General features: G+C 47.1%; 1 protein-coding gene across 1 annotated transcript in view; it reads right to left on the bottom strand.

Annotated features, from left to right (window-relative positions):
* Positions 1-27,634, bottom strand: part of FIBCD1 (fibrinogen C domain containing 1) — a 72,325-nt gene that overhangs the window by 32,839 nt on the left and 11,852 nt on the right. Inside the window, exon 2 of the mRNA XM_035113053.2 lies at positions 3,996-4,472. Within this exon, the coding sequence (XP_034968944.1) occupies positions 3,996-4,472 (477 nt within the window). The remainder of the gene's footprint in view (positions 1-3,995; positions 4,473-27,634) is intronic.

Here is a 27,634-nt window from a genome sequence, read left to right as displayed (position 1 = left end):
ATACAATTCAGTGAGGCTTGCTGAACTCTTGAGTTCAAAAAATAAGGATCCCTTGGCAGAAGTGATGGGTGGTTTTTAAAAGCAGATTTTTCCAACATCACTATTTTCCATTAAACACCCTACACGGGGGTGGAGGGGGGGTGGGGTGAAAATGTGAACAGCTTTTCTCCTTGCTCACACCTTTTTATCAGACTTCTCCATAAGAGTCAGCAGTTCTATCTAATATACAGTGATGATTCATTGAGGAATTGCCTTACTTCAGCAAGAAACAGGTGCAAAACCGGGAGGGTTTATAAAGGTTTTTACAAGGATGTGGTGATGATGTCTTACCTAACTGAAGATGCAGGTGAAGAAGAGGATTTAGAATTACAGGAAGCTGGTTCATACTGAATCAGGCCATTGATCTAGTAAACTCAGTACTGTCCACACTGACTAGCAGTGGCTCTCCAGGGTTCCTGGCAGAGAGTCTCTCCCTGACCTATCTGGCAATACCATTGGGGATTGAATCTGGGGCCTTCTGCATGCAAAGCAGGTGCCCTACCACTGCACCTTCACTCCTAGGAATATAGGAAGCTGCCTCCTTAGTCCAAGTTGGGGCATTTAGCTCAATATTGTCCACACTGACTGCAGTGGCTCTCCAGGATTCCAGACAGGTGTCCTTCTGGACCTGCCTGGAGATGTTGGGGACTGAAGAGACCTCTTGTGTGCAAAGCATGTGCTTTTCCTGAACATAAGAAGAGCCCTGCAGGATCAGGGCAATGACCCACCTAGTCCAGCATCTTGTTCTTCCTCAGTGGTCAACCAGATGCCAACTATGGGAAACCCACAAGCAGGACCTGAACACAAAAGCACCCTTCCCTCCTGGCGTTTCCAGCAATTAGTATTCAGAAGCATTAATGGCTTCCAAGCATGTAGATCACAGGCACGTTCAGAGGCATCCCTGTTGCCCTAGCCCAGTCTCAAGGTTTATGGGGCTGAACCCCTTCCCCCTGCCCAGACAATTAAACCTCGCTTGAATGCAGAGTTGAAATGGTCAGCCATTTTGTTTCCAGGTGATGCACTTTCCCTTTCACTACAGGGATGTAATGGCTGTTCTTTCCACCACCCCCTCTAACCTTGCCTTAGGCACCAGCACTGAATTTGCAGAAGCCTCCTTTGATGACTTCAATCAAAATGCAACAGAGTTCACTGAGGTAAGCCAACATCCTCAGGGCTCGCCAGCATTTAGCTACCTGTCTGGCAAATGAGCTCTCAAACGCTACGTGCAAAACATGCACAGACTCCCCTCCCCTGCCTTCTGTAACCTTCCCCAGTTCTCCTCCTATGAGAAGCTCTGGCTGCAACCCCTCCTCCTAATTAATTAATTAATTTTTTTTAATACCACCTTCTATCCAAAGATCTCAGGGCAGTTCTGGGGCATCCCAGACCAGTGCTGTGGGAAGTGCAGAAACTCATTGTGAGAGCCCCTATACAGCCACATCACCAAGGAAAGTATATCAGGGGCAAAGGGCCATATTCCCTTTGGGGCAACCTTCTGTGGGGCCACATGCCTGTGGTGGGTGGGGTCAGAGCCAAAAGTGGGCTGAGCAATTTGGCTGGTAGCCTAGTATCTATCCTAACAATTATCTTCTATATGTTTTTTGGCTTTTTGCATTTGATCTGTGGTGTTTTAACTTGTATAAGCTGCCTTGAGTCTTGGTCTCGGAAAAAGGTGGGATATAAGTAAATATTGTTGCATGCCACCCCAATCTCTGAGCGGTGCGAGATTCCAGGGGTTCCAGGCACTTACCCGGGGTTCGGTGTCCTCGGAATGAGGGACAGCAGAGACGGTGGTGTCACAGAATCACAGAATCGTAGAGTTGGAAGGGACCACGAGGATCATCTAGTCCCACCACCTGTAATTCAGGAATCTTTTTGCCCAAACATGGGACTCGAACCCACAACCCTGAGATTAAGAGTCTGATGTTCTACCAACTGAGCTATCCCAGGTTGACAATATGTTATATGGTTTATTTACATCTCTATACTGTACAACCTGAGCCTGTGCTGGAGGGGCTCACAGCATTAACACCCCAACAGGGTCTTGCTTCTCCCATGGCCTCAGCACTGGATTCAAGCAGAGATCAGGCATGGCTCTTTCTCTCATCTGCCCAGCCTGCCTCCAGCTTCTAGCTTCTAGCTAACACAACTCTGGCCTTTGTCTAACTACCAGATAGTTTCTAACTACCCTGCCCATTCGTCTTCTGGCACAGAGTCACCAAGAGTCACGAAGAAACTTGCCTGGCTACTCCAGCAATTGAATCCTTATTGGATCCAGGAATAAGAAGGGACTGTATACAGGTACAGTACACAGCCTACCTCCCCAATTCACAATACTATTATAAATGCAACCACCACCACAACAACACATCCTTATCTATCCTCCATCCAGACAAGCAGGAGTCTTGAGCAAAGTTCAAGGACACATTCCAGGCAGGCGGAAACCCTCAAGAAGGATGCAAAGCAGGGCTGGTAAGGGCTGTGGTCCTGGGAAAAGTTCTGAGAACTAGGCAGTTAGCTAGAGAGCTATATGGCAGCATCCAGCCCCCAATCATGAGGGTCCCCATCCTAGTCACAGCTCTGAAAAGAGTCCAGAAATGCAGAGCACTGTGTGATCCATTGCAGCCGGTGTTATACAGTGGCCAGTGTGTCCTACTAGACCTGGGAAACCAGGGTTCAAATTTGCGCTCCCCCATGAAGCTCACTGGGTGACTTTGGGCCAGTGCCCGCCTCTCAGTTTAAAATATCTCAAAGGGTTGTCATGAGGCTGAGAACTATGTAAGCTAACTTGAGCTCCTTGGAGAAAAAAGTGGGATACAATAAACTGATTATAAATAAATGTTTATACATGCATGTATCAAAAGGGAGCAGCACACAGAATGAACAAGACTTTAGTCCTTTGCATTGGGAGTAAGCGTAAATGAACTCAGTGGCTGGTTCCATGGGGACTTGTAGAGAACAATGGAGGGAGCCCAACAACAGGTGGTGCCTGTGCAAATGACAGGCAGAGCCACACCCTGATTGGTTGTATGCATGAAGATGGTAAGGTAAGGGGTGGCCAAGAGCATACTAGGGTTGGTGGGGCAGCAACCTCTATATGGCCTAACCTCCACCACTTGCAACCACAACTGTCTTTATAGAGGCTATGGAAGGCTCCCTCCTGCCTTCTTCCGTTCTTTCTGTCAGGAAAACACACTTCCTGCAAACCCGTCAAGAGAGTTAATGTCCTGTAATTAACGTCCTGTAAACCAGGGAGCCTGGGTAAGTAATGGAGTATATTCAGGGGGAGATGATAAATATTTTGACATCTGTTTCTAAAATAATAATTACAAAAACACAAAAGTTTGCACTGCACCTAACTGCAACAGAACTTAACATTTTCCATAAAATTTGATTTTGGTTTTTTTTTTTTTTACATGGATGGAAGTGACTTAAATAAAATATTTTAAAGCCCTCCAATCTAGAGGGCAGTCTGCAGTTCACGAAAATCTCTGGTCAGCCACTATTTTATTTATTTAAACTGAGCTGATGTTTTTTTAAAAGAGACTCCACATTTTTAATTGACTGAGGGCCAAGGGGTCGGCAGCAGTGGAACAAAGGAAGGTGCCTTATCCTGAGTCAGGCCATTGGTTCACCCAATTCAGTACTGTCAGCACAGACTGACAGTGACTCTCCAGGGTTTCAAGCAGGAGTTCTTCCCAAAACTCCCCTGAAAATTAAGATGCTAGACCTCTGGCTATGACCCTTCAAATGGCTTTAACTTGCTCCTGGAACAAAAGCCAAAAGTTATTGGGGATGAGGGGTGCACACTGCAGTTCTGCTATCTGCCTGTCCGTAACATATGAAAATCATCTCAATCTATATCGGTCCCTAACTTATACTTTGCATGACTTGTGTGTTTGTGGGGCAAGTATTCACAGGAACTAGCCTCTTGCCCCTCCGCTCCCATCCATCACCTGTATGAGGCGGCCTTGCTCGTTCTGCAGAGCGTTCAGCTCCTGGCCCATGGTGCTGTGCCCTTTCTTCAGACCATCACAGTCTGCCCTCAGCTGGGTGGCATGGCTGAGAACTTTGGACACCTCGTCCGACAGGCCCACCAGCAACGCTCTCTCCTGCCCCTTCGACGACTTCGTCTCGGCATCAAGATCTGTCACAGCCCTCAGGACGGACGACTGGAGGCCCTCTAGGTGGGTGAAACCATTGCCCTGGTCCGGGCAATTGGGGTCGATGAATATGTTGACGCGAGAGCCATCAGCTTTCTCAATGGTGACCAAGGCGTTGGCTTCATCAGGATTGGTGCTGATGATGGGTGGGGATTCTGTGACGGGCGTGTGGTAGTGGTTCATGAAGAGGATGGCGCCAGTGACAGTGACGGCGAGGAGAACTGCCACAGACAGGAGGACGGTGCAGAGGATATAACCGCAGCTCATTCTCTAGAAAACAGAAGCAGAGAGAAGGTTATGGCCACTTTGTGGGCCACCGTAGCAATGGCAAGAGATGGGTAGGGATGGGGAGCGAGGGGAGAGAAAGTCAGTTCATGTCAGGGACCAGAAACTGGGTTCCTCTTCATTTTATTTATTTTTTCAACAATCTGTTTGTTTGTTTTAATTATATGGCTACTAGCCACTGTGACTATGTTCTTCCTCCATGATTGGAAGCAGTTATGCTTCCAAATAATACAGGTAGTTGCTGGAAACCACAGGAGGGGAGAGAGCTCGTGCTCAGGTCCCATTCGGGCAACTGGTCAGCCACTGTACTAGGTGGTCCATTGCTGTACTAGGTGGGCCATTGGTCTGACCCAGTGAGACTTTCTAATATTCTTACTCATCCTTCATATCTTGTTCACTCTCTCACCATCCATTTACAAGATGCAGTGACAACCACCAACTTCAATAGCTTTTGAAATAGGCTAGACAAATTTATGGAGGTTATCAACAGTTACCATTCATGTTGGCTATGTTATCTCTCCTCTGTCGGAGGCAGTATGCTGGGAATCACAAGTGCAGTGAGTTGCTGTTGCACTTAGGACTTGCTTATGGGCTTCCCCCAAAGTTGACTTCTGTGAGAAGAACATGCTAGGCTAGATGACCCATTGGCCTGATCCAGCAGGGTCTTCTTGTGTTCTTATATACCATTTGATAGAGTTCTTTTTAATTTCAAATGGGTTCACAAAAAAAGAATAAAACCACGAAATAATGAGTTTGAAATAGTTAGAAACAACTGTTTAAAGCATTAAGAAAAATAATTAAGATGATAAACCGACAACCACATTGAAACACATGTCAATGTTCTCTGTGCCTAAGCAGAAATGATTTTAGGAGGCACAGTGAAGACACCTGCCAAATGTCAATTGGCAGGGAATTCCAAGTGTAGGTGCTTCATCAGGTGATGGAGGCAAGGACTGTGAACCTGAAGGAAAAGGTGATGCAAGGCCAACCCCAGAGGCATTGCTACCAGATGAATCTGTGGGGCCAATACCCCACCCCCGGCCAGAGGATCTGCCTTCCTCTGACTCTGACCCCACTGTGCAAAACCCTGGGAGATCTGAGCCTCCCTCACAGTGTGAAGTATCAGAGTCTCATCTCCCTCCCATTTAGGGTATGCCTCAGAGGTGTGGTAGTCTGTGGACACAGCAGGTTAAAGGCCCATTACTATTTCTGCAGATGGGTCCCAACAGGGTCCGTTGTCTCCAGCATCCTAGAACTGCCCCATCAGCATGAAAGGAAAGCTCCTTAGCCCCTATGAAAAAGCCTCCTCTGATTGGAGCCCAGTCAGAGAGAAAGGAGGTGAGGCAGCCACTGAGGATATTCTCCTAGGGTCCCTCTGGAGATGATACGCTGGAAGGACACCAAGGACTTGTTGTTGTGTCTGCTCCAAAGCTAAGCCTTTAGGAACACTGACAGCCAGAGGCGTAGCTGGGGGGGGGGGGCAGGGGGGCACACCATGGGGGTGGCACGTACCATAGGCTAGGTCCTGCAGTGGGCCTGAGCCACACATCTCTCTTGGGAGTGACACAGTGGCTCGGGCACCTGCAGGCTCTGCGTTGCCTGAAATAGCAGCATGGGGCTTGCGTCTGCCTGTCGCCTCCCCCTCAGCCGCCCTACAGCTGAGGGAGAGGCAGTGGGCGGACTCTATGGAGGCTCTGGGCAGCGTGCCCTGCCCTGCCCCAGCTCGCCCCACCCCACCGCTGGGCGCAGGGTGCACACCGCCCTGGGTGCCTGAGCAGCTAGTTACACCCCTGCTGGCAGCACAGGGGGCTTCCGTTTCAATAGAATGGGGTACAAGTTCTGTTATATATGCTGAAGGGGTACACAACCTAAGTCACTCCAAAAAAGGATGCTGGAGCATTCCAAATCATTTGACCATGTATGTGAACAGACAATAGTATAGCTGAAAGCCAACACAGAAAGATTGGCATTGGGTGTTGCAGTGCATCCTTAATTAGAATTATTGCACGAATGTAAGTTTATTGTATAATCTTAAAATGGGTGTATCTGTGAGAGGCTGTGGCTGTGACTACCATGAAAGGACCCTGTGCCTCTGAACTGGCCACTACACCACCGGTTAGCTGCAATGCTCCCCTACCCCCAAGCACACTGATATCCCCCAGGATAGCTCAACTCACTGGGATTTCAGAAAGTTTCCTCTTTGCTTAAGCAATTCTTATTTCATTGCCCAAGGGTCGTGTTGAAGGGCACTTTCAAAATAAGAATATAAGCACTTGCTGAGTGCCTTTCAAGGGTACAAAAAGTACTCAAGATATATAGCCTCAATAAACCTTCGTAACAGCCGATATGTCCCCGTACTGTAGTTGCCAATATGTGTGTGTGTGTGTGTGTGTGTGTGTGTGTGTGTGTGTGTGTGTGTTGAAGCCGGAGGAAAATAATAGCTTGTCTAAAGTAGGGTTGTCACCTTTGGTTGGGCAAAAGGACAGGTCGGGGGGGGGGAATGGGGGGACACAAAAAATTACTTTACCTGGTGCAGAAATGACTTCAAAGCAATCCAATACAATCCGCCCCCCCTACTCTCCACCAGAGCCTTGCAAAAACCCTCTCATGCTCTCTGACCCACGCCACCCACTCTGTCTGCAAAGCACTCTATCACCTGCACTGGACCAGGCCCCTGTAAACCCACACTCCAACCCACCCACAACCACCCCTGCTAGCACGAAACCTGAGACTCCACCATAGAAGGCCTGTGCACTGCAACTCCCCCCCCCCACCCTCACTCTCTGCAACCCACTCTCTCAAATTCCTCCTCACAGCTCCATCCCACCCTCTGCCCATGTTCCTCTTGGCTGTCCTGCTCATGGACCCACCCTTTCCTGCATAAACTCTTTGCTCGGGCTCTCGCTCTCCTCCTGCCACTGGACCAACCCTCTACCACACAGTTTGAGGAGGAGGAGTCTAAACTGCTTGGAGACCAAACAGGACAGGGGACACCTTTCTTTCCCCCCCCCAAAAAAAGGGAATGATCACGCTTTTCTAGGGACAGGTGGCATTGCAACCCTAGAGTCATCTAGAGAGCTTGTGGCCAACAGCAGATTTCAAACAAGGGCCTTCTGGCTGGTGTTTGTAAGCTGTTGTGATTGACCACCTCAGTTTGCATTGGAAAGCATATTTTGAACCAAGTGGGAAGCTGAGGCTCCAATACTTTGGCCACCTCATGAGAAGAGAAGACTCCCTGGAAAAGACCCTGATGTTGGGAAAGATGGAGGGCACAAGGAGAAGGGGATGACAGAGGACGAGATGGTTGGACAGTGTTCTCGAAGCCACCAACATGAGTCTGACCAAACTGCAGGAGGCAGTGGAAGACAGGAGTCCCTGGCGTGCTATGGTCCATGGGGCCACGAAGAGTCGGACACGACTAAACGACTAAACAACAACAACAGAAGTGGGAGGTAGGTTGGGCTGAGAGATAGGGACCGTGACCCAAGGTCGCCCAATGAGCTTCATAACTGATTTAAACCCTGGTCTGACAGTCACACACCAACATTCTAACCACTATACCACACTCCTCCAGTATAATTAAGGTTATTAATTATTTAATATACTTATTCCATAAATTTCTACACCTCTTGTGTTTTCTTTTGTTGTTTAAAAACACACACACACACACACACTCAAATCAGCTATTCTTAGCATAAATGTGGTGCTGTATCCAATGTTTCTCCTATTCAGAGTAGTAATGGGCATGACTATCGCAAATCCATTAATGTCAATAGGTCTACTCTGATGAGAACTTAGTTAGCTGCATCTGTATATTATTATTATTATTATTATTATTATTATTATTATTATTATTATTATTATTATTATTTCCTGTTATTCACCTCCCCTATCCTAAGATACCTGGCTGTGTCGGATCAAACAGAGCAGGGGTCGTTCTCTGAAGGTGAGCAGATAAATGTTCACTCCTCAGAGACATATTTCTACCAGGCAGTTAGTTAGACAGAAGGGCGCAGTTGATATGTGGCTCGCTTGGGTGCCTGCTCTATGAAATAATAACAACGGAGGGGTCACGGAACAGATGCGCTTCTGCGGTCGGATTCGTTTTTATTTAGTGCGACAATAAGCAGTCCCCGCTTCCAGCGGGGCCAAATGGCGAGACCTGGTTCCGGTCAGGAATTCCTTCCACCGTGACTCTGGAGTCACCCCAGCGCTTCGCCTACTGAAGAGGTTGACGGACCTCATGACTCTTTAATGAGTCTGGCGGTTTGCAGTGAGAAAACATCTCATTGCTGCATGAATCATGAATCCCTTTCGTTAATAAAAAAAAGCAAGGAGATGGGACCAGGAGAGAGGGGAGGTGAAGGCAGGGGCAGTGTTTTTAGAGCAGGGAGTCTTATTTGGAAATGGCCCAGGGCACCAATTCCTTTCCAGAGCCACGCTCTCTGAGGTGTGCGGTTGATTCTGCAAAGTTTGCAGCAAAAGGATGCTGGTTGGGGGGTAGCTCTGAACTTTGGGACCTTGTAATGTATTGTCGCTAATAACACCACCACCACCACCCAAAAAACCCAGCCTGCCTGGAGCATTTTTGCACTTCTGCCCCTAAAGTTTCCATTTTCTTTTATGCTGCAAATGAACAGACAGATCATGGTGAAAATTCACGCATAATCCAAAAGATCAGAGTGGTTTCTGATGCCAGTCCCACTCAAGAGTAGACCTGCTGAAATTTATGGATCTGAATTAGCTATTTCTGATAACTTCAGTGGGTCTACTCTGAGCAGGACTAGCATTGGATGTTTCACATATGCTCGTTCACAAGTCCATCATGTTTCTACAAAGATTTTTGTGGAAGATGCAGTTCGTGCAGAATGCTGCAGCATGACTGCTGACAGGAGTGAAGCTGTGTGAGCATATAACACCTGTGCTCAGAGATCTGCACTGGTTGCCTATCTGCTACTAGGCCAAGTTCAATGTGTTTGCCTGTGAGATCTCGCCTTACCCCATATCTGCTCACTTGACTGCTTTGTCTTGTAGACCTGGCACTGTTACAGGTGCCACATAATACCAGTTCTGCATTTGTAAGAAATTGATCCACTGAGCCTAGGGCTTGCCGATCAGAAGGTTGGCGGTTCGAATCCCCGCGACGGGGTGAGCTCCCATTGCTCGGTCCCAGCTCCTGCCAACCTAGCAGTTCGAAAGCAAATCAGTGCAAGTAGATAAATAGGTACCGCTCCGGCGGGAAGGTAAACGGAGTTTCCGTGCGCTGCTCTGGTTCGCCAGAAGTGGCTTAGTCATGCTGGCCACATGACCCGGAAGCTGTATGCCAGCTCCCTCGGGCAGAAAAGTGAGATGAGCGCTGCAACTCCAGAGTCATCCACAACTGGACCTAATGGTCAGGGGTCCCTTTACCTTTACCATTAATTTGACAGCACTTACACTTTGGAACTCCCTGCCTATTGACTTCAGGCAGGTGCCTTCATTGTACTCTTTTTAGTGCCTGCTAAAAATGTTATTGTTTATACATGCCTAACCAGACATGTAGAATGCTGGTCCATATTTTTATTTGTTTTTAGTTTATTTCTGGTTTTCTTTTCTTGGGATGTTTTAAATAGTTGTTTTTAACTGTTTTTTTTAAAAAACTAATAATTTTATTGTTTTATTCTCTTTGAAAACCTCTGTGTGTGTGTCTGTGTCTGTGTGTGCCTGTGTGTTTTTAAAAAACCGAGCAATGTATAAATTTATAGAATGGATAAATAAGTTAAATAAGTACTGTCAATAAGTACTGTACCAGTTTACAGTACTTGTGAGATTCTCTTAACCCATATATACCCATTCCACAAGGGCTACTAACCATGATTTATCAAAGAGGTATCAAAGCCTACTAGCCACGATGGTTGTGTTCTGCCTCCACAGTTGGAAGCAGCAGTGCTTCTGAATGCCAGTGCTTCTGAATCCAGGAGAGAGGGGGCTCATGCACTCAAATCCCGCTTGCAGGTTTCCCACAGGCATCAGCTAGCAGGAGAACAGGATTCTGGACCAGATGGGCCCCCTTTGGCCTAATCCAGCAGGCTTTCTTACATTCTTATGTTCTTATGACCACTGTGATCTGCAGAACTGGATCATGATATAACCCAGATTGAGCACCTCAGAGGGAGCCGGGCCAGAGGTTTGTATCTGCAATGAGCTGGTGCTTGAACACCAGTGTGCAGTTTTGCAGTGGTTACTTTGGATGCCGGAGAAACAGAAAGAAGCTTAGCAGAGCAGGCTAGTGTACTAAAGCTTGCTGGACTCTGGGGGCCTGTCCTGATTTTGCCTTTGCTAGATGCTGCATCTATTTCTTCCACTTATTTTCAACCACTTATTACAAAGGCCTCCTAAGTCTCCAGTGCTGTGCTCTATGAGCACAATCCTCTTAAATCACACTCCTTTGTTCACTTGCTTCTTATGGAGAATCCTGATGATGCCTTGTCAAACTGTTGTGCTCTAGTGATTTGGTGGTGGGATGGTCTCCTGATGCTTTTCGGGGCTGATCCGCTGTAATTTTCTTCTTTTTTTGGGGGGGGGGCATGTGCAATACAATCCAATTGCATCACCAACCCTTCCAAAAAGCCAGCCCAAGAGGTGGGGAATCTCTTTAGGCCCGAGGGCCACATTCGCTCCTGGGCAGCCTTCCAGGGGCCATATGCCAGTGGTGGGAAGGGCCAGAGGAAAAAGCGGGCAGAGAAAGAAAGGTAAAATTTACCTTTGTACTGAGAAGGCTGGCTTCTACATTCACAAAGCCCTCTCCATCCTCCATCCAGTCAACCACGTGGCATTATCAGAGTTTAAGGCAGGGGTCCCCAAACTTAGGCCCAGGGGCCAGATGCGGCCCAGTCGGGAATCAGCATGTTTTTACATGAGTAGAATGTGTCCTTTTATTTAAAACGCATCTCTGGGTTATTTGTGGGGCCTGCTTGGTGTTTTTACATGAGTAGAATGTGTCCTTTTATTTGAAATGCATCTCTGGGTTATTTGTGGGGTATAGGAATTCGTTCATATTTTTTTCAAAATATAGTCTGGCCCCCCACAAGGTCTGAGGGACAGTAGACCGGCCCCCTGCTGAAAAAGTTTGCTGACCCCTGATTTAAGGTCATATTCCAACCAATCAAAAAACACTCTAGCAAACTGAAAAGGAAGGCCAATGAGGGGTGTGGCCTGTGACTCAGGGTTACAGAGCAGGTCATACTCTGCTGCCTGAGGCAGCTGCCTCAAACTACAATGACAAGGCCGGCCCTTACATTCATTGCAGACTAGCCAAGTGCTGTTGAGGCTTTCCGGGGCTATGGCATCCACTTTTCTTTCTCTGTGTCGAACATGGCTGAGGGATTGTCCTTGGAAGAGCTTTCCTTACTTGCCGCTAGGTCAGTTTCTGTTCACACAGCAATGGCCGGGGAGGTGGTGTCAGTTTCTTTTAACTGCATTTTACTTTTCAACTTTTTCCCCTAGCAAAATCACCTCCTTCTGCTATAAAAATGAAAAGCAGAACAATAATGCAAAGAAACCAGGAGGCCCGTAACCTGTCCGCCCCTCCCTGCATAACAAATCGTTTCACAAATGCAACACCTTCCCTTTATTTCAGGGCTTACCCAAAACACCCTCCCCCAAATCAGGCAAACTCAGGAGAAAGGGGACCCATGAGCTGTACTGCTTAGGTTGGTTTAAGTGGATATTGATTGATTTTACTTTTTAATCTTATATGAAGCTCCTGAGAGAGTGTTTTTTGGGCTGAGTATGAAAGAAGCAGGTATGAGTAATATATAAATGAAAGGCAAACAAATATAAGGGATTTTGGAGAGGGAGGTTTATAGAGGGTTAGATCCAACAATAGTCCTACTAAGCACAGACCCATTGAAATGAATGGGCATTCTTTTTAACAGGTCAACTCTGAGTAGAACTTATGTGAATACAACCCATATCTTATCATGGTCTTCTATTGGCACCATTATGTCTTATGCGAATATACTGAACCTGTCCCATACAACGATTAGCCAATATAGTGCCCTATAGATGTTTTGGACTACAATTCCCATCATCCCTTGCCATGCTATCGGGAATGATGGGAGCTGTAAGTCACTTCCGCACCATATATTTAAAGCACATGGATTTCCCCCAAAGAATCTTTGGAATTGCAGTTTAAGGGGTCTGGGAACTGTAGAACTGTGAGGTGGTAAACTACAGTTCCCAGATTCGTCGGAGGAAACTACAGAACTTCAATATGCATTCAATATATGCCATCAATGTGACCATAGTCAACATATACCCCACTGGTAAGGGGTATCAGATATTCCTGATGGGGGAAAAATGTGTCCAGGAACTGCCAATGCTCACTAATTCATCCTGTGTCCAGACCAGAATTTAGCCAGTGGATTCACCATTGGCTATTGTTGCTACTTTCAGTCTTAATATATATATATATACATATATATATACATATATATATATACATACATACATACATACATATATATACATATATATACATATATATATACATACACATATACATATATATATATATATATATATATATATATATATATATATATATATATATATATATATATATATATATCCATTTTTGGGACTTCCCACTTTTCTCAGAAACTGCTTGACCGATTGTGTTCAAATTTGGACACAGTGTCCAGTACCAATATGCAAGTGCCACCATAACCTTAGATTCCACACGTGGCAGGTAAAAATGGAATTTTCTCAACAACAACAAAAAAAACATAGCGCCCTCCAGTGGATGTCAAAGGAACATAACCTCACCTGCTGCCATTGGCCGCATACTATCAGTGACATCAGAACAGAACATTCCAACCAACTGAATATGGGCCTTTAACAGAAAACAACACCAATGCGGGGGAACCGGCCAGGCCGCAGGGGTTTGCGAGGGGGACAGAGTGGGGCCAATCACAGGGATGAGCCAGGGGGTGCGGGAGGAGGGGGTGGGATAGGTCATGGGTCGGGACAGGGTGTGGCCAGTCACAGGGATGAGCTGGGGGGGTGGGGAGGAGGTGACAGAATAGGTCGGGACAGAGTGGGGGGAATCACAGGGAGGACCCGGGGTGGGGGGGAGGGGGCAGAATAGGTCATAGGTTGGGACAGAGTTGGGGGAGTCACGTGGATGAGCGGGGGGGAACAGAATAGGTCATGGGTCGGGACAGGGTGGGGGGAGTCACAGGGATGAGTCGGGGGTGGGGGGAGGAGGGGGCAGAATAGGTCATGGGTCAGAACAGGGTGGGAGCAGTCACAGGGATGAGCCCCAGCAATGCGTGCTCGTGTAACTATGTTTTTCTGCAGGTGCATTGCATTTCCTTTATATTGAGAGTGTGGAACAGCATAATGACATGTGTCCCTTACATGGTTAATTACATAAGTTACGTAAGTTGCAGCTTAGGTCCAGGCTTTCTGAATGACTCTGTCCACCCATTTGAATCTGCCCTGGCTCTGGGATCTTTTGGGGAGGGCCTTCTCTCTGTCCTGCCACCCTCACAGGTAGGCTTGGTGGGGACACAGGATAAGGCCTTCTTGGTGGGTGCCCCGGGCTTTAGAACTCCCTCCCTGGAGAAGCTAGACTGGCTCTCTCCTTTATGCCCTTCTGCCAGCTCAGTTGAAGACTGTTTTATTCCAACAAGTATTTTGGGGGCTGACTATTTTTTGTGCTTTTAATAGTGCTGTGCTGTTCCTATTATCTGTATTTCTAGATTTGGTTGTTGTTGTTTTTAATGTTTTAATCCTACTAGAATGTAAGCACTTTTTAGAAATTACCTTTTATACATTTCGAGCTTTTTGTATTTTATCTGTGTTGTTTTAAATCGCATAAGCTGCCTTGAGTCCCAGTCTGTGAAAAGGTGGGATATTCATGATGATGATGATGATGACAATGATAATGTGAGCTCACCACTGTGGACAATGGGACAAATAACATAGTTCTGGGCAGAGGGTGAACTGCTGTAGAACAGAAACAGCGCTGCCTGCACCGGAAAATAAGGCAGAACAGAAAACAATGCCTTATCACACCCCTAACAGTGGCTCCCCCTGCCATACACTGAGACCAGTGTGGTATAGTGCTTAACAGTGTTTGGACTAGTACCTGGGAGACCAGGGTTAAAAAAACCCTTGGCCATGAAGCTCACTGGGTGACCTTGGGAAAGTCATTGCCTCTCAGCCTAACCTACCTCACAGGATTGTTGTTGGGATTTAATGAGCAAGGGGACCATGTACGCCACTTTGCACTCATTGGAGGAAAAAGTGGTATAAAAATCAATCAATAACCGTTGGCTTTCTTTGCTCTCCCCCTTTGGTTGCATTCATTTCCTTACTCCATTCCTGCCGGCTTTCCCCCTGCTTTCCATTATACCTGCAACACGGAGGCTATGATTTTCTCCTGACCTCAGATGCAGCTGTCAGAATGGATTGAGGCCTCACAGCGGGGGTGTGGGGGGAGAGAATGAGCTGCATATTCAAAGAGACAAAAGACAACTACTTTCCTCTTGGGAGGTGGAAAAAGAGACAGAGAAATTGCTGCATTGACAAAGTTTCCCCTCCCCTCCTCCAAGCCTTGTCCTTGCCTCTCCCGTGAGTTTCTGTCTGGAGTGACATCTTCCTTCCAGCACCCTTTGTCCTCCACCCCTGCAGCCATTTGCATTAAGGCAACTTCAGCAATGATCTGGATTAGGCACATGGGGAGATGACGGGTGTCACATTACTGTACTGAAGTTCATGCCTTCTCTGCTAGAAATGTAGGCCCTTCTTCCTAGGAATGGGCCACAGAAATGGCACACATTCTGTCCATGCTTTTACCTAAGAAGAGCCTGCTGGATCAGGCCAATGGCCCGTCCACTGGCAGGGGAAGAGGAGTGGGGGGGGAGTGCACAGTGCGATCCCAGTGGGGTGCCATCGTGGCTGCCTCCCCGCCCATGCTGAGCACCACGCCCCCAGGACGTGCGCCACACCCCTGCGAGTGGCGCACCATGCCCCAGGACGCGTGTCAGCCCCGCCCCCGCCTGCTCTCCACTCCCGGCTGCTCTTTGCCCGCCCCCCAGGGCTGGAGCATGAAGCTCCACCACTGGGCCTGTCTAGTCCAGCATCTTCCCCCCCAAAAAATGGGAAACCAGCAAGAAGGATCTGAACACAGGAGCATCATGGTTTCCAGCAGTGTATTCAGAAGCAAGGGCATACCTAGAGGTTAGCAAGAAAGACCACAACTTTGGCTTGGAGTGGCTAAGAGCCCACATCTGTTCAGAAGCATTGCTGCCTCCAGTTGTGGAGACAGAACATGGCCATTGTAGCTGGTAGCCATTGATAGCCCTCTCCTCCACGAATTTGTCCAGTCTGCTTTTAAAGCCATCCAGGTTGGTGGCCGTCACTGCCTCTTATGGGAGCAAGTTCCATAGTTGTAACTATGCATTGCATGAAGAACTGTCTTTTATCTGTCCAGCTGAAAAGAAGCAAATCACTTGGCCAAGGGGGATCACTGGCAGAAACCAGGCAGCAGCTCTGGTGATGGTCTTAAAACAGTAACGGAGAGGCTGCATTGTCATTTGGGGGGTTTGTGTGCCTCCAAACACAAGATGTCAAGAGTCAATAAGGGAAGCATCTTGAGAGTTAAACAATTTAGCAGGGTGGTTTTTAATAATAGTATTCAGATCTGCTGAACAACATGAAAAACAAAACAAAAAAACCCAGGCAATTTTGACTCCATGTGGGCTTGAGGCCATGTTTCACTGGAAGCAAAGTTACAAAATGGATTTGGACAGGCTCAGCAATGGCACCCTTAGGCAAGCAGCAGGAACTCAGGGCTTGGTGGGGCCCACTATTGCTGATAAGAACATCAGAAAAGCCCCGAGGAATCAAGCCAATTGCCCGTCAAATTCAGCCTCCTGATCTCACAGTGGCTGACCAGCTGTCTGTGGGAAAGCAACAAGCAGGATTTGAGCACAAGAGCAACTCTCCCCTCCTGCGGTTTCCAGCAACTGATATGCAGACGCATTGCTGCCTCTGACCATGGAATTGGAGAGCATAACCATCGTGTCTAGTAGCATTCAATAGCCCTTTCTATGAATTTGTCCAATCCTGTTTTAAAGCTATCCAAGCTGGTGGCCATCACTGCCTCCTAGAATCATAGAATTGGAAGAGACCACAAGGGCCATCCAGTCCAACCCCCTGCAAAGCAGGAAACACCATCAAAGCATTCTTGACATATGCCTGTCAAGCCTCTGCTTAAAGACCTCCAAAGAAGGAGACTCCACCACACTCCTTGGTAGCAAATTCCACTGCTGAACAGCTCTTACTGCCAGGAAGTTCTTCCTAATGTTTAGGTGGAATCTTCTTTCATGTGGTTTGGATCCATTGCTCCGTGTCCGCTTCTCTGGAGCAGCAGAAAACAACCTTTCTCCCTCCTCTATATGACAAGCTTTTATATATTTGAACATGGCTATTATATCACCCCTTAACCTGTTCTTCTCCAGGCTAAACATACCCAGCTCCCTAAGCCGTTCCTCATAAGGCATCGTTTCCAGGCCTTTGACCATTTTGGTTGCCCTCCTCTGGACATGTTCCAGCTTGTCAGTATCCTCCTTGAACTGTGGTGCCCAGAACTGGACACAGTACTCCAGGTGAGGTCTGACCAGAGCAGAATACAGTGGTACTATTACTTCCCTTGATCTAGATCAGGCATCCCCAAACTGCAGCCCTCCAGATGTTTTGGCCTACAACTCCCATGATCCCTAGCTAACAGGACCAGTTGTCAGGGATGATGGGAATTGTAGTCAAAAACATCTGGAGGGCCGAAGTTTGGGGATGCCTGATCTAGATTCTATACTCCTATTGATGCAGCCCAGAATTGCATTGGCTTTTTTAAGCTGCTGCATCACACTGTTGACTCATGTCAAGTTTGTGGTCTACCAAGACTCCTAGATCCTTTTCACATGTACTGCTCTCAAGCCAGGTGTCTCCCATCCTGTATTTGTGTCCTTCGTGTTTTTTGCCCATTGTAGTACTTTACATTTCCCCTTGTTAAAATTCATCTTGTTTGCTTTGGCCCAGCTGTCTAATCTGTTCAGGTCATTTTGAAGTGTGATCCTGTCCTCTGGGGCCACCCCTCCCAATTTGCAAAAATTCATCTGCAAACTTGCTCAGGATGTCCTCAAGCCCATCATCCAAGTCATTGATAAGGATGTTGAATAAGACTGGGCCCAAGGCAGAACCCTGTGGCACCCCACTAGTCACTACTCTCCAGGATGAGGAGGAGCCATTGATGAGCACCCTTTGGGTTTGGTCAGCCAGCCAGTTACAAATCCACTGAATGGTAGCATTGTCTAGCCCACATTTTACCAGCTTCTTTACAATAATATCATGGGGCACCTTGTCAAAGGTCTTGCTGAAATCAAGATAGGCTACATCCACAGTGTTCCCTTCATCTACCAGGCTTGTAATTCTGTCAAAAAATGAGATCAGATTAGTCTGACATGACTTATTTTTCAGAAATCCATGCTGACTTTTAGTGATCACAGCGTTTCTTTCTAGGTGCTCACAGACCGTTTGCTTAATGATCTGCTCTCGAATCTTTCCTGGTATCGATGTCAGGCTGACTGGGCGGTAATTGTTTGGGTCCTCTCTTTTCCCCTTTTTGAAAATAGGGACAACATTTGCCCTCCTCCAGTCTGCTGGAACTTCGTCTGTTCTCCAGGAATTTTCAAAGATTATTGCCAGTGGTTCTGAAATCACCTCTGCCAGTTCTTTTAACACTCTTGGATGTAGTTCATCTGGCCCTGGAGACTTGAATACATCTAAACTAGCCAAGTATTCTTGTACTATCTCCTTACTTATTCTGGGCTGTGTTTCCCCTGCTGAATCATCTGCTCCATATTCTTCAGGTTGGGCATTGTTTTCTTTTTTGGAGAAGACTGAAGCAAAGAAGGCATTGAGGAGTTCTGCCCTTTCTCTGTCCCCTGTTTGCATTTCACCATCTTCTCCTCTAAGTGACCCCACTGTTTCCTTGTTCTTCCTTTTGCTACGGACATACCCATAAAAGCCCTTTTTGTTGCTTTTAACCTCTCTAGCAAGCCTGAGTTCATTCTGTGCTTTAGCTTTTCTGACTTTGTCTCTACATGTGCTGGCTATATGTTTGAATTCCTCTCTGCTGATTCCCCCCTTTTCCCATTTTTTGTACATATCCCTTTTAAATCTTAAATCAGTTAAAAGTTCTTTAGGTTGAGTTACATAGTTCAAGTGTGGGTTGCATGAGGAAGTACCGGTACTTTCGTTTATCTGTCTTGAATCTTCCATTTGCGCATTGATGACCCACCACTCATGTGGAGTAAATAAGACACAAGGACACGTGATTTTAGGTTAATGGGTAAATAAAGGCCACAACTTTATTGGTTATAGCATGTGAGTGGTATTGGCTTAGGCATTGGACGGGAATGCAACACGTGACTCCACTTTAAGTGTGAGACACTTAAAGGTTAATGAACAGTGGGAGGAGCTTGTTGATGCAAATACAACTGGACGCTTCCCCTGATGTCACCAGGGGTCATGCCATGGCCCTAACCCCAGTAGGGCATCGGACGGGATCCACGACCGCCGGATCCCCTTAACAGGATACCCCTAGGAGGTAGGTGATGGCCTCAACCTGGCCTCCGACACACAACACAGATACATCACATATTGAATAATCCAATGCCTAACCGCCAATACCAAAAGTTGTGATGAATTGCTATGAGGTAGGCGAAAAAACCAAGAGGCCGGTGCCAATTTGCCAAATGGATAAAAAGCTCCTACCAGGGCCCTTGGGCAACCAATGCGATCAAACTGAAGTCCACAGCAAGGTCAAAGTAAAGCAAGACCTAAAGGGAGGGCGGGCGGGTGATCCGATGGGAAGCAAAGAGAAAAAATTCCCACCGCAGCAGCCGTTTAAACAGAGCTGGGCTCCGCCCCCCTGTGAGCCCTGTTGGCCGGCTGAGGGGTATGATGTGGCGGCGGAGAGGGGCTGGTGCAGGGGGCCGACCACGCCCCCTCCAGATGCAGGAGGCGGGCCCCGTGCGCAGCCCCTCCCCTCTGGAAGGGAGGAGAGACTTTCTCTCCCTCCCTTGCTTACTGGGTTCTGGAATGATCTCACAAAGGCTCATGGAGGCTTTAGCGAGGTCTCATGGGACAGTATGAGATCTTACATCGTGTATCTTGATTTCGGTAAGGGTTTTGACAATGCCCCCCATGATATTATTGCGGATAAGCTGGTAAAATGTGGGTTGAACAAGATAACCATTAGGTGGATTTGTAGCTGGTTGACTGATCTAACCCAAAGAGTTCTCATTAATGGTTCCTTGTTATCCTGGAAGAAAGTGACAAGTAGGGTGCCCCAGGGTTCTGTCCTCCAACCATTGTTGTTCAACATCTTTATAAATGACTTGGATGAAGGAATTGAGGGGATGCTCATCCAATTTGCAGGTGACACCAAACTGGGAGGGGTTACCAATGTCGCGGAAGAAAGAATTGGGATTCATTATGACCTTAACAGATTGAAGAACTGGGTACAATCTTACAGAATGAATTTCAATAGGGGCAAATGTAAGGTTCTCAAAGACCCTTGGGGTCCCTTCCAACTCTATTATTCTATTATTCATGAGTTCTCATGGGAGCCTCCCAGAGCCTATGTGAGACCTTCACAGAGCACAGTAAGCAAGGCTTAAAAGCTGCCTGCTTTGTATGGGCAGGGGGGCAAGGCCTGCTCAGTGAGCCAGCTCCAGGAAGGGAGAAATGGCTGGGGGGGGGGGAGGTTGTTCCTGGGTTGTTCTGGCTATGCGCAACTTCAGCTTTATGCGCAATCTCCCAGAACCCGATACCCATGCAATTTGCAAGACACCTGCATGAATATAAATGTGCCCAAAACTATGCCCAACTTCCTCTTCCGAAAAAGAATAAAATAAAACCTCTCTCTTGTGCTGAAGCAAAGAGGATTTTTATTTTGAGAAGCGATGGGTTTTTCCTCCTGCCTTTTCCTCGTCCTTTGTTGAAGGTCTTTGACATCTCCAGAGGGTCTTTAAGCAGTTACATAATAAGCAAAAAAATAAGCAACAGACGGAGCCAGAACGTGCTCCCCTCGCCGATGAGGAAAGGGAGCAGGGGCCAAGTTTTATACTATATCGGAAACTTGCATTTCTGCATTCCTCAGCTAAAGGGCTGCAATGTCGATGGAGTGTCGCATTATTCAGGACCACTGGCGGCGGCTGGCACTCATTGGGCCTGTGGGCAGAAGTCAAGGGGTACAACAGAAGGTGGAGCCAGAGCCAGTTATTGGTGGGGCCAGAGCCAATGACAGGCAGAGGCAACTAATTCTACTTTTGCCCCTACCTTCCTCGCTGCTGAGTTCTACAAGGGCGACAATGAAACTGAGGAGGAGGAAGCTGGCAGGCAGCAACTGCCTGCCCCCCACAAGCTGTATGTAAGAAGGCGGGCAGAGTAGACCCATTGAAATAAGCAGACATGACTCTGAGCAGACTATGGCTACATTTGCACTACGATACCACAGTCATGGCTCCCCCCACCCCCAAATCCTGGGAGCTGTAGTTTGTGAAGGGTGCTGATAATTATAAGAACCTTATTCCCCTTACAGAGCTATGGAAGAGGTATTGACTATTAAGCCATCTTGAGAATTGTACCTCCGCGCAGTGGCGAACTGTGCTGCTTGGCTGCCCGGGGTGGCACCCCCTGGGGGCGGGGCATCGCTCCACACCATGCGCCCTGCTTCTTCCTGCTCGGGTGGAGAAGGCCAGGGGCAGGCCAGGGGCAGGCCAGGGGTTGGGGGAGCTGCCCCTGTGCGCTGCCGCCACCAGACCGGAGCTAGGAGCAGACCGCCCCCTACGCCCCTCCCTTGCTACGTAGCTGGCTCTGCGAGGGGAATGGGGGGGGGGTCTCCTAGCAATTCTCAGCATAAAAGGGAGGCTTTTAATGTTTAATAGATTATTTTAATTTCATTTTTCTGTTGGAAGCCGCCCAGAGTGGCTGGGGAAACCCAGCCAGATGGGCGGGGTACAAATAATAAATTATTAGTATTATTAGTATTTCACAAACTACAGCTCCCAGAGTTCTTCATAAGAAGGTTAGACAAATTAATAGAGGGTAGCTATGCTCTGTTTCCATGGTCAGAGGCAATAAAGCTTCTGAATACCAGTTGCTGGAACCCACAGGAGGTGAGAGGGCTCTTGTGCTCTGGTCCCAGTTGAGGTTTTCCCACAGGAATTTGGCTGACCACTATGAGAAAAAGATGCTGGATTCGGTGGGCCATTGGTTTGATGCACTAGCCAAGCTCTTCTTCTGGTCCTTATCTAATGTCAGAATTGCAGCATCCCCCATAGTTGCCCCCCAGCCTGCCTGCTATCAAGCCACTTAGTTTGTCCACATTTCCGTAAGGCAGATGACACGGTGGATGCTTTCTGGAACACGAGTGAGACTGAGATGTTTATTAAGAGATTATGGGACCAGTTGCCAGGAACAACAGTTAAGTATAAATTGCATCAAGACTAAGTTGGTGGTGTTTGAAAGCCGCCCTCCATCTCATAAATAGACTCTTGATGATCGAGAAATTGAACAAGTCAGATGCATTTAACTGCCTGTGGGTTTGTTTGTTTCTTTGTTTTGGCAATTGGAATACACTAACCAAGATCCCTGCAGTTTCTGGATTTGTAAGAGCTCAGCTGCCCCGAGGAAAGGTTTCTCCTCAACTGATGTATGGGGCAGAACTATAGGGACTACTGGAGACAGATCAATTAGAAGCCCCACAGCAAAATTTCTTTTAAAAGGGTATGCATTGCCTCTTCTACCCTGTTCTGTTATTGCAGCCTGTTTCAGAGCAGGGGGAAAGCTTATAGCTACAAGGCTTCATGTTTTGTATTATTGCAGCCAGCCCATATCTCAAAAAGGGTGTTGTAGATAAGAGAGGAAGGGATCTGTCAATTTCAGTTTGGCTCCAGTGCTGTCGGCATGCAGCGCCTGAGTTTACATTATCAGGAGCCAGGGACAGGCAAATCCGTCAATTACAGCTCCCCCCCCCCAATTTCCCCCCTGTTCCAACCCTAAATTCCATTCTCCACATTTCCGCAGCAATTTGCAATTTTAAGTCCCCATGAAAACTGGTCAGCAAATCTTTAGTGCACATTTCTCCTAATAAACACATTTTTAATGCAGTTTTGAGCAATGCACAATATGTTCATAACACAATGCATGTTTGCCTGCTGTTCTCAAATAATACAGCCATCTTTATGCACACTCTTTCCCCATATACGTTCATTTTTATTAATGTTTTTTTATTGGATAGCTGCAGTCGCCTCCCTCCCTCCCTCTTCACACAGATCCAACCAACCCCATCCCAACTTAAGCTGCACCACAGACCCCTGTGACAATGTTCAGCATTCTATGTCTACTGACCACAAACTAACACTCTTGTTTCTCACAGTTACCCTGTTTTGTTTCCAGTGCTCTTCACATGCAGCACCTGTGTTTGGTATTATCAGGAGCAGGGAAGGGTTTATCCATCCATTCCGGTTTCCCTCTCTCTCTCATTTCCCCAAGCTTAAGTTCAGTTCTCCACATTTCCATAACAGTTTGAAGGAAGGGTTTAATTCTTTAAAGAAGTCCTCATGTAAATTCATCAGCATTTTAGTGTGATTCCCCCCCCCAAAAAAAATGCAGAAGTCTGTACAGTTTTACCTAAAATACCGGTACATGTTTGCAAAGTGATCTCCCCCCCGTCGCAAAGACATTTTTAAAATGTTCTTTTTGCCAATATATGTATTTATGCATACTTTGCCCTCATATACACATTGCTTGGCTAGAGAACCAAATTCCAAAATTCAGAGAAGTGTGAATTTCAACTGATGGCTATGTTTTGCTTCACATAATGTTTCAGAAAATGTGAATTGGGTTGGTTCGCCTTTAAACTGAATTGAAAATAAAACGGCCAGTATCATTATTCTAAAAATCTTACGGCACAACCACATTTGCAATACCATGTGTGGTTTGGGTCACCTCACCTCAAAAAGGATACTGCAGAGCTGAAAAAGGTTCAGATAAGGGCAACCCAAAAGATTAAGGAGTGACTCCCCTATGAGGAAAGGTTGCAGTGTTTGGCAGTTTTTAGTTGAGATAAAATGTGAGCAACAGGTAGCATGATAGATGTTTGTAAAATTTTGCATGGTGTGGGAAAAGAGGATAGAGAAAACTTTCTTAACACTAGAACTCATCAACATCCAATGAAGTTGAATGTCAGAAGATTGAGGACAGATAAAAGGAAGGACTTCTTCACACAGCACAGTTAAACTATGGAACTCACTTCAACAGGAGGCAGTGACGGCCACCAACTTGGATGGCTTTAACAGAGAATTGGACATGGCTATGGTCTATGGCAGGCATAGGCAACCTTGGCTCTCCAGATGTTTTGGAACTACAACTCCCATGATCCCTGACCACTGGCCCTGTTAACTAGGGATCATGGGAGTTGTAGTTCCAAAACATCTGGAGAGCCAAGGTTGCCTATGCCTGGTCTATGGTCAGAGGCAGCAATGCTTCTGAATACCAGTTTCTGGAAGCTGCAGAAGGGAAGTGTGCTCTTCTGCTCGGGCCCTGCTAGTGGGCTTACTGTTGAGGCATCTGGGTGGCCACTGTTGGAAAAGGATGCTGGACTAGATGGGGTCACTAGATGGTCTGATCCAGTAGGTTTCTGCTAGGTGATGCCTTAGGTGAGTTTCAGCTTGGTGTGCAAAACCTCAGCATTACTTGGAAGGAAATGCTACTAAGGAATCAAAATTAAGGGTGATTAAAATGAATTGGGGGGGGGTTGCAGCTGTCACAATGCCTGTTAAACCTATTCTGAAAAAGCAAAGCACCTCTAACAGGCCTACAAAGCGGAATGCTTAAGAACTCCTGCTTGTTACATGGGGAGATTGGGTGAGGTGAGACCCAGCTGGTGTGAAATGAGAGCTGTTATTTTTCACCTATTCCCCCCTTCTTCCATCTCCATCTCGTAGGGATCAGAGCTTTATGCTCTGACTGACAGATCACATTTCGGAGAATGAAAGGAGCTGGGAGAATAAAGCCGCTCTCTCGGCCCGGGGAACGAACACGGCAGAACGAAGGAGCTTGTCTTACCAAAGGGGAAAGCAGATGAGGGGTTGATACAACCGCCTCATCTCATCCTCCAAGCCCCTTGCAAGCTCGGAAAAGCACAGAGATGCACAGAACAAGCAGTCACTCGGGGCAAATGATCGTGTGCTTTTTGTTCGGGAAGGCCGGTGGGGAGAGAGAGCATGTCTCATCCGTGGAACTGCCCGGGAAGCAGCACCGAGGTGGTGGCTGGGACATTCTTGGCTCATTTCAGACCCTGCACCACCCTCGAGGCCACCCCAAGGAAATAGGATTGAGTGATTAGAAGAGGACAGGAGTCTGACATCAGATTCCAAAGTTCTTTGCTACATATCCTTGAACCCAAATCACCCTCTAATGAAGCATCTTTGATGCAGCAAAGGGGAAAGAGATGCTATTAAGAACATAAAAATGTAAGAGCCTGCTGGATCAGGCCAGTGGCCCATCTAGACCAGTCTCCTGTTCTCACAGTGGCCAACCAGATGCCCCAGTGGGAAACGATGAAGAAGGACCCAAGCCCAAGGACACCTTGAACAAAACAATTAAGTTTATTTATTGTGCAGTTCTTACAAGCATATCAATTCTTATTGGTTTCTCAGTTGTGTTTACTTTAAGCTTAACCGTTAGTCTTAGTTCTCCCCCTGTTCTCCCTGACTGAAATTCTCTTCTTAACTCTTATAGATTCTGTCCCACCGCTCACCTCTCTAGCTTCTCTAACCCTCTATTTCAAAATCCTCTCTACCTCTCTCATCAAATCCACCTCAACTCAACTCCTTTATGTGCAGAAACAAAACTGCCTCCAACTGTGGAGGCAGAGCATAGCCATTGTAGCTCAAAGGCAGATTCAGGGCAGTATGACTGGTCCCTCCACACTGGGAGCCAAGCCAAGTGGTGCGCCGCAACTATGATGTAGTGCACATGTAGAATGTGGGCTGCGCTGAATTTTGGCCTTGCACAGGTGCCACTGAATTTTGAAATATACAAGTCCATCCCTGTTGTAGCTAGTAGTCATTGATAGCCTTGTTCTCCTCCATGTCTAATTCTCTTTCAAAACCATCTAGGTGGGTGGCCATCAATGCCTCCTGCAGGAGTGGGTTCCATTGTTCAACTGTCTGCTGCATGAAGAAGTCCTTTCATCCACCTATTCTGCATCATCTGTCAATGGCTACCAACCATGATGGCTTGGCTTTGCCTCCATGGTCAAGAGTCAGTAATGCTTCTGATCACCAGTTCCTGGAAACTGCAAGAGGGGAGAGTGTCCTTGTGCTCAGATCCTGCTTGCAAATTTCCCTTTAAGGCATTTGGTTGGCCACTGTGTGAACAGGATGCTGGACTAGATGGGCCACTGGCCTGATCCAGCAGGGTTGTCCTTATGCCCTTACTCTGTTACCACAATGTGTGGATGATGGCTGATTGTGAACCATAGCTTTGAAATGACATTTGACAAATTCACAGAGGATAAGGCTATCCATGGTTATTAGTTAGGATGATCACCTGCTACCTCCTGGATCATAAGAATATAACTTAAGAAGAGCAATCAAGCTTTGCCTGCTATCAGGTTCCAAGTCAACCCAGTCTCCACCACTTGAGGCAGAAACATCTCCAAGGCTCCATCTCCTGTCAGTAAAAAAAGCAAAACCCTCTAGGCTTGACTGCATGGCATAACAACATTTCTCAGGGTCCAACTCATGACACAGCAAATCTCACAGGCTCCACTTCATGGCACGGCTCCTGGCTCCATCCCTGGTGCAGCAAATGTTTCTAGGCTCTGCCACTGTTGTGCTAGAAACTACCCCCATTCTGCCTCCTGATCCATTAAGAACTCACCAAGCTCCGCCTTTTGCCCAGTCAAAGCCCATCCTGGCTCCACCTAACTGCTCAAATGTTTTTCAAATCACTGGTGACAACCCTAAGCCACTATGGGTAAACGTTTGCCTTTGAACCACTTCATTTCCACATTTGCTCAGCCACAGAGAGGACTTCAGGAGGGTGCACACTAGTTTAGACCTGACTGTTCAAAAGAGGCCATGATTAAAAGTCCTTTCTGCTTAAAAGAGACATTATTAGCTAGCCTCACCCTTTATGTTAGTCATTTCCAAGCTCTGTGCAAACAGCATTTAAACAATGGAAAGGCAGTGAGCTCAAAGGAGCCAGTCCCAGGGGCGCTTACCTGATGTTCAAAAGAACGGGGGGGGGGAACCCCAAAAGACTCATTCAGTACAGTGGTGGAGATACCTTCATTTGCCTTTGTGCTGTATAGAATGCCCCCCTCTATTCTTGACATGTTCCATTGTTATGCAGCAGACCAGTATTGTTTGTTAATGGTTTTGCTTTGTTCACTCCTGTATACCACGTAAAAACTCAATTTTTTAAAACAGTGCACTAGAGTGGTAGAAATTCAAGTTCTGGACAAACTGTTGCAGAATCTGTATGGATGCTGAAAACCTCAGCAAGTTTTCACAAGAGATGCAAGATTGAAGTCGCCCTCCCTCCTCACCCCAAATGCTAGACAGCAGGTGGCAGAAGTTCCCTGGGTGAGCTCTAAGATGCATGCAGCTGGAGGGAGGCAGAGAGAGGAAGGAGCAGCCAAAATCTGTCCCATGAGACACTCAGAAGGGAGTCGGGGCAGCTGCATAACTGATGCTTTTATCTCACCTGCAGCTGCAGGGAATTATGGCAGGGGGGGAGACAGGGGGGGGAGAGCTGGCACCAGTTTTCATAGGCTCTGGACAACAGAATGCCAGCATAGCTCCTTAGTCCCATTTTGCTGCTAGACATGTAAAAAGATGATAATGGCTTTGAGCATGTACAATATGCTTCCTTCTTACACCACTGCATAACAACCACTGCCCAACCTCCAAACATCGGAAATTTGTCATGGCCCTAAATCCTGAGCAGTATTCCTTGAGCATAGAATCACATAATTGTAGAGTTGGAAGGGACCCTGGGGGTCATCTAGTCCAACC

This window comes from Zootoca vivipara, chromosome Z (genome assembly GCF_963506605.1).
Source record: "Zootoca vivipara chromosome Z, rZooViv1.1, whole genome shotgun sequence".
Taxonomy (NCBI): Eukaryota; Metazoa; Chordata; class Lepidosauria; order Squamata; family Lacertidae; genus Zootoca; species Zootoca vivipara.
The sequence above is the reverse complement of the archived record's forward strand: the minus strand, read 5'-3'. Positions and strand labels throughout refer to the sequence as shown.